Source organism: Rhipicephalus microplus, chromosome 1 (genome assembly GCF_043290135.1).
Source record: "Rhipicephalus microplus isolate Deutch F79 chromosome 1, USDA_Rmic, whole genome shotgun sequence".
In the NCBI taxonomy this organism is placed as follows: Eukaryota; Metazoa; Arthropoda; class Arachnida; order Ixodida; family Ixodidae; genus Rhipicephalus; species Rhipicephalus microplus.
The window spans coordinates 285,800,528-285,812,878 of NC_134700.1; the positions used below are offsets into that span (position 1 = coordinate 285,800,528).

At 48.3% G+C, this 12,351-nt stretch overlaps 2 protein-coding genes across 3 annotated transcripts in view; one reads left to right on the forward strand and one right to left on the reverse strand.

Annotated features, from left to right (window-relative positions):
* LOC119188293 (dual oxidase maturation factor 1) overlaps positions 1–12,351 on the forward strand; it is a 239,536-nt gene that overhangs the window by 199,913 nt on the left and 27,272 nt on the right. The window lies entirely within an intron of this gene.
* The window catches only part of LOC119188292 (dual oxidase 2), a 46,344-nt gene that overhangs the window by 20,986 nt on the left and 13,007 nt on the right, over positions 1–12,351 (reverse strand). The window contains exons 10-14 of the mRNA XM_075896392.1: positions 9,278–9,374; positions 8,065–8,252; positions 2,997–3,175; positions 2,198–2,319; positions 1,392–1,604 (exon numbers count right to left, since the gene is read on the reverse strand). Of these exons, the coding sequence (XP_075752507.1) occupies positions 1,392–1,604; positions 2,198–2,319; positions 2,997–3,175; positions 8,065–8,252; positions 9,278–9,374 (799 nt within the window). The remainder of the gene's footprint in view (positions 1–1,391; positions 1,605–2,197; positions 2,320–2,996; positions 3,176–8,064; positions 8,253–9,277; positions 9,375–12,351) is intronic.

A 12,351-nucleotide genomic window follows, 5' to 3' on the forward strand; every position in this document is an offset into this window, starting at 1 on the left:
TCAGATTTCAATGGTGGCCTGTGCGGACCCAAATATTCTAAGCACACACACACATAAACACACACACACGAAAGAACATACGTCAGAAAGAGCTGAATAGAACAACACGGACAACCTCTCACTCCTGAGCACGCGGCGCTAACCGTTAGGCCGGAACAGATCACGTCTTTTGGTATACTAGCCGTGAGATATTTATATAGGCCTGCACTATTTACCACTGGCGACACGCCGATGTCAGTGGTATATCAGCGTGTTCTTTGCCTTGTTAATGAACCAGCGAGATGGCGCAAAGTGCGCGCTCTGTGCCCCATCCGATGCAATGCGTTCGCTCCTCAAACTGTACTTAGCTCTACGGGGCGTAGTATCCTATGCCAGTGCGCGCGCTCGCTTATCTTCTTGTGAGAGCAGTTTGTACATCGTGTGCTATAGCCGGAAAGATTGCCTTTATGTTACAGAGCGCGCGAAAGTCACCTCGCTCGCTGCAGAGGCCCTGTTTGCGAAGGTCACCTCGCTCGCTGCAGAGGCCCTGTTTGCGAAAAAAGCGTGCTGTTCAAACACAGTGTAACAACTGTGACACTTGTTAGTTGCCGCTCTTACTGGGAATACCTGCGCGTATGTTTCGTACTTCTTTCGTGTTTGAAGGCGAAATTAATAATATTAGGTCCTGGAGAACCCGATCAGACACCCCCCCCCCCCCCGAAGTGGGGTCTGCAGCAGTTGCGGGCCGCGTCACGCCGGTATACGGAGAACGTTGTTAGTACACGCTCGTCCAGTGTGTGTTACTTTTGTGTGTCCTCTAATGCACTCCAAGTTTCGATCTGCTTGCCGTTCTTCGCGTGACATCCCAATACGTGGCTCTCGCATTGATGATTGCTTCGGCCTTGCGGCGAAACTGATTTTTCCCCCTCATCAATATAGGCGTTGTCTGCACCTCTTTATACCTCTTTTTTTTCTGTTTCGTCAAGTTTTTCTCTAGGCGTATATTTTATTACAAAGATATGATTTACAGCTCTTCGTACTGCAACAATCTTTTCAAATGTGTACTTCCCTCAATACAACGCTTTTGATTCCCTGGTTCTGTAAGGCCTATGTTTACGGTAAACGCATAAATGGCAACAAAGCCAGCATGACTGGCAATCTTCTTATTTGCCATCCGACAAAATTTTATGTCCTGACGTAATGAAAAAAAATATTTATGTTCAACAACGTAGGTGTAGGTTTTCATATAGGTGTAATGTCTTTTGCTGCATGAAAATATGACTGGTTATGCAGCAAATCGTATACGTATAGACCGCGCTGAAGCTTAATTATGCATCACTTTTGCGCACATACTGGTGATTGACCAACAATACACGCGTTTATATCGTGCTTGTTGTCTGGCGTGCGCTCACCCACAGCGAAGAGCGCGAGGCCGAGGAAAGTGAGAGCGTAGGAGATCTCGCTCTCGCTGAAGTAGTCGAACGTCTTCAGCCGCGTGCAGTTCTCGACCCGGGTATTGTCGAGCGGCGGCAGCGCGTGGCAGGTGGCGTTGACGTTTTCTATCGTGGTGCACGTGTAGCTTGTCGTCAGTTGGTCCAGGCACGATTGGCTTAGTCCCAGGTTGACTGCGAGTGGGTAAAATCACGTGTGATATTTGAGTGCACTTGAGGTGAAATTTTTACAATGAATGAATGAATGAATGAATGAATGAATGAATGAATGAATGAATGAATGAATTGGGGAATCGTGTTGGCAAGGAGTAAGGGTTAGGGAATCGCCTACTGAACTACAACTTAGTGTCAATACTTTGCTCTTAGTTGTTAGTAGGTGCATGCGAATTTTGTTTCGGTATATGTTCAATTCGGTCGCTTACTCAATAACTAGTAGGCCTTTCATCACCCGAAACATTGACTGCAGTGTGTCGTCATCACCTTCTGTGCTTCATTATTACACTTCATCGTATTTTCTAAGCTTACGCTTGGCTGAATAGATCGGTTCTTGACCCATCGGTGAGTGGGAGGCAATAAAACAAAAGAAACGAGGAGGAAATTGTTGTGACATTTGTGATGTGAACGTGCCATCGTGGCGTTATTTTTTTACGTGTTTACATAACGCTGTGCAGTATTTCGGTGCAGCTATTGGAAGACTCAATGCGAAATGAAGCAGCTGCACATGTATTTCCTCCTTAAATTAAATTAAACAATAATATATCAGTCACCTTCAGAAGGCAGGCGAAAGGGGTTGAGTTGAATATCTCCGTCAGAGATATTTGTGGCCGTCAGGATTACGTCGTATATTTTCAGCTGCTTGATCCTGTTGATCATCTCTTGTGAAAAGAAACTGAAAAAAAAGAGAGAATGAGGAGAGATATTTCGGAGAGACAAGATGCGCATTCCTGCTTAGCAATGAAAAGACACCACGTGACCGAGGTGTTTGGAAATAGAACAGCCTCCACTGATTAGCAAACATGAACCAAAACTAAAGAAACAAAGCGAACGGTTCCTTTCGTGGCATTCATTTCGGCTTTCTAACTTCATGAAATTTGATCCACATTCTACTGTATACGCTGCTCTACATAGCGCCTCTTTGTTTTCAATCGTAAATTAATTTACACATGTCAGTCTAAGCCTCCTTCCGCTTGTCAGTTTTCGTTCCCCATTTTATCAAAGCCACCTATTCTTCCAAACCATTTTTAAAATCCAGAAGTTTCTTCACTATTTCTGGATTAAATAAAACTGTTCAATTCTCCTGCTCGAGTTCTGCCTTCAATTTACTGGCAAGCAACAGCGACAACTTCGTTGAAGGCAGGCTCTTTGTGTTGCTGATAAGTGTTCACGTGATGCGCACATTCAAGGCAGTGCTTCCTGCTACTTCATGTTTCATGTGGAAGTGAAACATGCAGATGCGGAAAAAATTCCATTTGGATCCATAGCCTATATACTCGGGCCGCGAAATGCAGATACGCGCGAGCCCCTCCACGGCGCCTGAACGTGGCTGCTGCAGCCGCGCTCTCTTACCCGGTGGCGTTGTTCTCGAACCAGAAGCGGTCCCCGTCTCGGATCCTGCGGAACTGGTCGCGGATAATGGTCTGGAACAGCGGGCCCGGTCGGTCGCTCGTCTCCAGCAGGCCTCCGACCCACATGTCCACGTTGTCCGTCGAGTTGCCGTACAGATCGGGAAGCACCTCGTCGAACAGCTGCGTCACGAACGCACAGTATATACGTCAGGTTGTCAAGCGAGAAACATTTCCGTATATATACCGAAACGTAGTAGTAGTAGTAGTAGTAGTAGTAGTAGTAGTAGTAGTAGTAGTAGTAGTAGTAGTAGTGGTAGTAGTTGTTGTAATTGTCGTCGTCGTGTTGTTGTTGTTGTTGTTGTTGTTGTTGTTGTTGTTGTTGTTGTTGTTGTTGTTGTTCAGGCATCAGTAGTAGCTGTATACGAAGTAGCTTTACGTACCAAAACCACAATAGTATAATGAGGCGTGCTGTCGAAATTTTGACGATCTGGTGTTCTTTAAGACAGCACCTGGACCTCTAGCTTTCCGTCTTCGTCTAAATTTAGCCGTGGCAGCCAAGATCGGAACCGCGACATGGTTTGCCATTCGGTATATTAAAAAAGAAGCCAAAACTCCAACTAAAAGTAGCTGAGTAGCTATGACAAATAATTTTAGCGCATAATTTGTACACAAATAAGAAAAAAAGCTATTTTGTATAAAGTTGTCGCTATTAAACAGCAAATAATAGTATTTTCAAAAAGCAAGAAGAACAAGCTGTACGTTCTTCTCTCGTGCTTAATGTCCAAGGCTCGCGTAATGCAAATAAGTGGATAAATTATTATACTTTCATTGCGCCTGCATAGGGTTTGTCTACAGCATGATTCTCGTAAAAGTAGTATTGGGCCAGAGTCTCAACAGCATCATTAAACTCTGAAGCCGTTTTAGGGGCGAAGCTCCTTAAGGTCGAGGCTTGTCCGTTGTCGCGTCGTAGCCAGTTGCTAGCACTTGAGCTCCCACTAGATGGGTCTTTGGCGCTCGCTCTACTCCCAAGCGTGCAGATAGCAGCCATAGGAGACCGCTCTGTGACCTCCAAGGTATACTGCTGGTGGGAGATTTCTCTGCGTCGTCGAACAATAAAAATTCGCAGCGTGCGCGTTAAATAAGAGCGGAATGCGAGTCTCAGTGTCCAGTCGGAGCCCACTGTCTCCTACTGCCCATCAGCAGTACATGATCTGCATGTTCCAACAGGAAACACTGGTCCATCACTGCTATTGTTTGCGCCTCCCCAGATTTCTCGTCCGCGCAACGCCGTTATGAGCGCTAGCGTCAATGTCACCGCCGTTTTAAACGTTAACGCCCAACCACATGCACGCGATTTTCGGGCGATAATGACGAGCGACAGCGACACACTTGCTCCATCGCTCCATCGCCTCGCGACGGCTGCAGCCATATGTCGGCGACAAAGTGTCATTGCTGGTAGATTGAAAACTATCGCGTGCTACCCATAAATTGCGTAAAGAAGTTTAAAAGTTGGTCGATGACAACATGCCAAATTTATTACTACCTCGTGTGACATAAGGAACAAACGCATTTCACGACCTTCCTTTTCGCAATCTTTAGTTTAACCGCGACATCAGCAGGGTGCCCAGAAGCGTGCGCTACGACGGCTACGACGAACTTTGCATTACGATTTATTGTCACAAGCCGCTGTCGAAACATCTAGACAAACCTTCGACAACAGCTCTGCTGTGGTGGTCTAGTGGTTAAGGTACTCGGCTGCTGACCCGCAGGTCGCGGGATCGAATCCCCGCTGCGGCGGCAGCATTTTTGATGCTGGCAAAAATGCTGTATACAGCATTTTTGCCTTTGCTTGCTTTCTTTTTTTCTTTTTTTCTTTCTTTCTTTCCTTCTTTCTTTCTTTCTTTCTTCCTTCCTTTCTTCCTTCCTTCCTTGCTTCCTTCCTTGCCCCGCTGCGGTGGTCTAGTGCCTAAGATACTCGGTCGTCGGATCGAAACCCGGCTGCGGCGGCTGCATTTCCGATGGAGGCGGAAATGTTGTAGGCCAGTGTGCTCCGATTTGGGTGCACGTTAAAGAACCCCAGGTGATCGAAATTTCTGAAGCCCTCCACTACAGCGTCTCTCATAATCATATGGTGGTTTTGGGACGCTAAACCCCCCATATTATCAATCCACCTTCGACAACAATGTTTACGATAAAATAGGGCCGCTCTCTCACTCACTGCGTGAAATGCGAATGTAAAAAAAATGGTGGTGGATAACATATATCCTATCGACCACCATTTTTTTTTTTGCATTCCTTGAAGTACGCGCGGATAACAAGCATTGAGAGCAAGTTGCAATCGAAGCCAGGATCAGGGGTGCAGCCATGTTACCGGAAGTCGTCACGCTGGCTTCCGGGCGACGAGCGCTCTTTTCTAGTTTTACAAATACGCGTTACGCAACAAGTGACGCGTACAAGTGGGCTTCTGCCTGGCCCCGTGGCAGCAAACCCTGTCACTCGTCGCTGTCGTTTGTCACTGTCGCTAGAAAATTGCGTGCATTCGGATAGGCCTTAAGCGCACGCTGCTCCACATCCACACATTGTTCTCTTACGGGAAAGATGGAGCATCAGAAATGAGCAATCTCGCGCCAACGCCATCGCGGCTATAAAGAAGGGTCGACGGAAGCCGCGTCTCACTACCATATACGGTGACGAATAAAACATGATGTTGTGTACACATTGTACCACCCGATGTTTGTCACATCTTTACATGATGGTCGAGTGGGCAAATTTCCGGAGTGTTGGTGGTTCACCAGATTTACTCCCGGAGCTTTGCCCACGCATCATCATTCACTTCCTAGATATGGCGGGATTTTTTAGGGGCGAAACTGCTCTTAGTCTAACCTTGTCCTGCGTGTCGCTTAACCGAGAAAAGGGAAAAAAACGAGAAACCAAGAGAATAAAAGACAAGAAAGAATGAAGGCAGTATCTCTCGAATACTATAATAGACGGCGCTGTCTCATAGAAGTACCCACACACAAACTGCAGCTGAGGGAGGATATTCTAGATGGCGCTGTACTGATACTCTTCGATTGGCTGCTGCGCGTGTTGTGCCTGGGTGCGTGAGGAAGGAGTGCCTCCCTTAGTCTCCTGGATAGTTGCCGTACGTGGCGGATCGTTGGTGGGGCATGGACGAAGCAGAGTGGCGGGCGCGTTGAAGACGCTTGCGCTCGGCTTCCTTCGCTCGTGTCTCGTCGGTGTTACCCGCTCGCCGTCTGCATTCTCGAACGCGATCGGACGCATGGACGCATGCACGGACGCACACACGGATGGACGGACGGACGCACGCACGCACGCATGCACGGGTGGACAGACAGACAGCCGGACGAAACAGACAGACAAACTGACATATAGATGGACAGACTGACAGATGCACGGACAAACGTACGAATGGACGCACGAATGGATGCATGGATGGACGCTCAGACGGACGCACGGACCAAAATATGGACGAATGCTCGGACGGACAGAAGCACAGATGAACGCACAGACGTTTCGCCCCACTCATCATCATTCACTCCGTGAATATTCTGTGACTTTTTTCTTGAAGCCGTCGACTGAAATCGGCACAGAATTACAAAAATGCCATTCAAGCTTCAATTAGCGAAATAAGATCGAGGATGAACAGCCCAACTTCATTTTGCTAGTATCTCTTTGACCAGCTGCATTTCAGCATTAGAATCTGGCATGAATAGCGTGCTTCATTGTGGCCTCCAAGATTACTCGGTGGCGCACCGCGGGCTAATCCCGGTTGATGCGTGGGTTCGGCTGCGTTTTGGTCGTAGTCCTCGACCACGCTACGGGGCTATGTGGTTATGTGGCTTGGGAATCTTTCATAATTGTCCCTGGTGGGCGACATTAACTGCGTCACAGTGGTCGGTCTGGACCATGCTGTGGCGTCATGTGAGCTGTCAAACGTGCATCTGGCGGATGGCTCTGGCTGTGTCGCGAAGGAAACAGAGAATGCGGCATACAAGTGGGAGATTGCTGGAACAGCATCGAAGGAGGCACCGTTGGTGTTGTGGTTCCTGGGCGCTTATTTTCAGCACAGTTCCCAACACCGGAAGGACGGTTAGGACATTGGTCAACAAAGCGAACTTTTTGTATGGTTTTCACAAAATCAAACAGTGTTTTTCTTTCGTCATAATCTCTATGTTACTAATAGAGCGCGCCCATGTCTATTCAATCGATTTCCGACGGCTCTGGAGGTTGCCCGCGTGGAACACCAGATATTTTTGTTGATTGTTGCATCACAGGGCGCTTGAGGATTGATGGTTGTACAACAAAACCCGACGAGACTAGCGATGGCAGGCAGAACTGTTGCGCTAGTTCCGGGGAACCTTTTCACCCAACGTCAGTGTGTTGGACACATCGAGCTTCATTCAATCGAACCTTTGCAAGTCGCCCATGATGTCCCGCAGTTCCTTTCCACACTATCTGACTATCTGAGACTGAAACTGTTTCTTCTCGTGTTCTCTTTCTCTGGCTTCTTTTCCACCTTCACCGCGTTGGCACAGGCGCTTCCTGGTATCTTCTCGATGGGTTCATGTTGTCGCTGAAGCCCCTGCTACTTTGCATGTCTTGCTCGACGCGAAGTGATCCGCCACGCATTCAGTGAACGCCTGTAAGAGCGCTAGAGTTTTCGAGGGGTTGGCGAGCATGGCGATAGGCCATATGGACTCTGGCGGTTTCTTTACAGGAGGTGTGTCGGGTAGTATTTGTCGTCACAGTATTTAAGGAGACAGCACTTGTGTAAACTCGCTTTTCTCCCACATAAGTGTTTGGTTTAACTTCTGCGCTGTAGTAGGCGTGGAGCTGTAAACAACCCTTGTCCATTACATAACAGAGATTCTTGCCCGCATCCCCAACAATGGCGTGTGCCGAAATTAGTTAATTGTTGGTGTGCCTCTAAATGTTCATTTTCAGGAGAACTGAAAACAAATGGCATTAGAACGATCCATATGACACGCATGGCTAATATTACTTATCTTCAACATATAGCACACACTTAACAATTGTCTTATACGTACCTTCGGATTCTCGCGATACAGCATGGGCGATATGTTCTGGCCCATCTCGGTGAAAGTGTTAAAATCTGGTTTCAGGCCCAGCAAGCGACGCGCTGTTTTGTAGTCTGGAATGGCGTGGTCCCTGCCTCGTTGGATGTTCACTGCCATCAGGTCGCGCCGCGAAAACTCCAGCGGACCAAACACTCTCCCTGCGACGGTGAAGATTAAGGTCATACATGGTGTGAACGCACACACCTTCTAACAAAAACAAAAACAGGCAGGCTGCAAACTTTTCGAAGCTTCGCGCTTTTCTGACAATTTTGACACCATCGACAACGCAATACTGTAATTTGTCAATTCTATTTGTTCCCAAATAGAGCAGCTAATGGAACAATATTTATTTGGATTAATTGGTTAAATTGGATTGATAACATGTAGTGTTAAGGCCTTTGGATAATCATCGTTATTGGAGAAACAGTACAGCATTCTGACAAAGACAATCCAAGCCCCGATGAAGGACTTTTAAAATGGTGGTGCGCAAAAAAGGGGGGGTGGGCGGTGGGAGGGGGACAATCGAAGAAGAAGGAACATGGAAATTGAAATGAAATGGACAGTGAACTGAAAAGGACAGTGAACTGAAACATTATTAAAACAACAAACATATAAATGTGTGGTTAGATCAACACGTGCTAAAAATAGCCTTGCGCAGATTCTCAGTGACGCGCCTTGGGGAAGTCTAATTCGGTGGCATGCAAATAACGGGACCGAGTTGCGTCTGCATTCAAGCGGTGGTGAAATGCACAAACCGGAGCCATTCGTTACAACGTATACGGCTCATATATAGTAAAACTGCAGAATTTGTACCGAAGTTATTATGACTACGTCCACAACACCGGCGTCGCTACTTTGCTCACCATCGCCATTGCTGTGCCTGGTCTGCTTATCGCCAATACCTTCTAAATCGTCAAAGTGAATGGATGCATTTTGAGTTCAATAGCGACAGTGACTCAGCAGATTTACAATTCTCACGTATACGGCAAAGTTAATAAAGCACAGCTCGTCCACTGATGGCATACCTCACCTAAAAAGGCATGGATAGGTCCACACAAACGCACTAATTACAAACACCGGGTACTGAGCAGACACCAACAGTGAAAACTCGTGCTATAAGTTCTTAAGAAGTTTATCTCTCTCAATCTCTATCTTGCATGTTTGCGAAGCCGGCTCAACTCACCCCTTAGGTCTTCGACGATGACGTTGTCTTCCCGCTCTGCAGCCTGGGAGCTGAGGCCCATAATCATTGGCTCGATACCGCCGTCCAGCAGAGCTTCCTGGAATGAATACCTTGTACAGTTGTTGAAGCTCAAGCATTTTTTTCTTTTCGTGTTATGCATATCGAGTATCGTGAGAAGTGTTCTAGCAAACTAAGGTCACTTACCTCAAGACCTTTATACACTCACTATCAGGACCATGTGTTTGCGAAATGTGCAGCAGTAGCATTCTTCGTTAAATGCTTTAGGTTTTTCAGTATTGTTTAAAGAAAATATTTTTTTTTCGAGCTGGTGAAAGTGACAATTTTTTCGAGTGTTGATAAATGAATCACAAGTTCTATCGTAGAAAGTCTTTCAGTTCACAAAACAAGAACCGCATTGATCGAACACCCACCTTCGGAAAGAGTTTCCCGAGAACTCGCGTGTTTAACGCCTGTTCGCGCAGCTGTCACCAAGTGACACCATTGTCACTAAGACAATACATTTCACTGAGTTATCGCACACTGCCACTAGCAATGTTGCCTGTTAGAAGGTAACTTGACACGCCTAAGGTGCGCCATCAGTCAGCTACTTTCACGATGCAATCAAGTATGTGCCCTTCACATAGCGGAAAGATCATGCAACGCTACTCCACCTCAAAGACTTTCGTTCTGGTTATTCCGGCTGTCTCGGACACTCAACTACTTTCACTCGTTACGCACCAAGAGCCCACTTTTACCGCCAACCTTGCATGATAGAAATGGCGCGTAAGATACTATGCCAGAAAACAGCGTGACATTGCATCGCAACGGTGCAAGAGCAGGAGCGGCGCCAGGGGTGGGCACGGAGGGGGGAGAGGAGCTGGAACTTCTCAAATACTATCGCCTGCCCCCCGTTGCCCCCCCCCTCGATAGGAAGCATAGTCACACCACAATGGCTAAGTTTCCTGCCTCCATGCCCCCCCCCCCGAAAAAAACTAATTTATAGTGGACCCCCGGAAAAATCATCCTGATGCCGCCCCTGTGCAAGAGAATCGATTCAAACTTTTCATTTATTCGGGTATCATTGATTTGGTTTTAGTTCCAAATTTAAACGTGTACACACGGTTCTTGAGTGGCCACCGTAGTGGGTATGCGCCAGTGAACACGAAGATAGCAGAAGTAACAACAGCCACAGCTCGAATAGGCTTAGCCGCGGCGGCCACGCGTCGGGGGCAGCCATGACCTGGGGCGCCCGAACGCTGGTCCGTGCCGCGACGGTGGACTTGCTGCTCCAGCTGGTGACCTGGTCTGCTGTGTCGGCCGCAGCTTTGAAGCCGTGGGTCATCATGAAGTTCATCAACGCTACAGCCGTTACAGTGGCGGCCAAACCGCGGCAGGTCAGCAGCGACTCTGAAATCCTCATCGAGCACGTCGACGACGGTGACGCTGCGGTGTTGATGCCACTTCTCGTCGATCTTCTGGTTCTCGGTGCGATAACTTTCCTGGTGCTCCTTCTCCTGGCCTGTATCCTGCTGTCACGCCTAATCGAGTCCCGCAGGTCTGCAAAATACCACCGGCTGCATTGCTCCGAAGACTCCGAAACCTTCAAGCGCCACCGGCATCGCAGCCGCACGGAACGCGACAAGCAGTCGCAGGTGTTCACGTACGTCGACCTGTCTAACGCGGAGTGCAGCTGGCTAGAGCAAGGCACCGACGGAGGAAAGCAAAATCAGCAGCATGCGCCGCGCTTCGCCGTCCAGTTCCAGAGGGCTAGCAAGGTGGACGTGAATGATGAGAATGCGCGAAGAGAGCACCATGGAATTCCCTTGCCCGCGCCTCGCAGAAGCCGAATGGCCACGATGGGCATGCCTTCGAGTGAAAGTGACGCCACAGAAGAGGTGAAGCAAGTACGACGGGCGCAAATGGAGGAGAGTGACGCCAACCCAACTTCGGAATCCGTAAACGCTCCATCGGCTCGCCTCGCAGAGTCGCCGACGCTTCGGATGTACGCTGAAAATGCGGCACGTGGTTCGCCAGGTACTCACGGCGACTACGTCGGCGAGGCTGAAAAGTTCGACATGTATCGGGAACGCTGCGCGAAACTCACGTCCGTTGTACCGCAAATCGAGATACAGATTCGTGACCGCTACGCCAAGAAGCACCCGAGCAGTGGTGGCGCCCACATGTCGCCTAGAGAGTACTCTGACCGTGAGGTCGAAAAATTCATGACTTCTCAAACGACCGAGGCTAGCAGCAAGACTTTCCCGGACTTTTGTATTTCTCTCCCATCTGAACTGGGATCGCCACATGAATTGAACGACGTTAGCTCGGACGTCCAATCCAGCCCGATGTTCAGTACAAACGAATCGGTAAACAGTGCTTCAGCCAGCGGCTATCTTTCAGAAAACACATCTCCATTCAGAGCGAAGGATGCGGGTGTGTCTAGTTACGGCCACTATCATAGAAGTGCTGACGACGATAAAACAGTCGAGGCTGCAAATACAAGCGTGGCTCAGAGACAGAATTCTGAAGTCTCTCCTGCATCTACAAAGCACATGTTATCTACGGCAGCGTCCCCGACCAAGCCTGGGCATCCGGTCAGGGCTATAATGGAGTTACCGGACACAAGAGTTGCACCACGCGATGACATTACGGTGAAACTTAGCAATTCAGCGAGGCTTCGTGAACTTTTCGAACGTGAAGCAGCAAGAGCCCGACAATCTGGTATAACAGTTCGAACACCCCCATTGCAATCATCTGTAACTCTGACATCTAGCACCGACTCATCGAAGTCAGTGCAAGTGCCGCAGATGGTCACCTACTTCGATCGGTCTCAAACAGGTAAACAACAGAAAGCGATATCTGAGGGAACCTCTGAAACGCAAGTGACCCCTAGATCTACATCAACGGATGCCTCGTTAACGACATTTCCAGAAGCGGAACTTCCTGCACCTCCGCCTTCCTCTGAGGAAACGATGGTGAGCACTGGGAAGATCAAATTGCCACAACTTCCAATAGAAAGATATAAAAAGGAAATGCACGTGAGGCTACCGGATGAAGAGTTAGCAGCGAGAAAC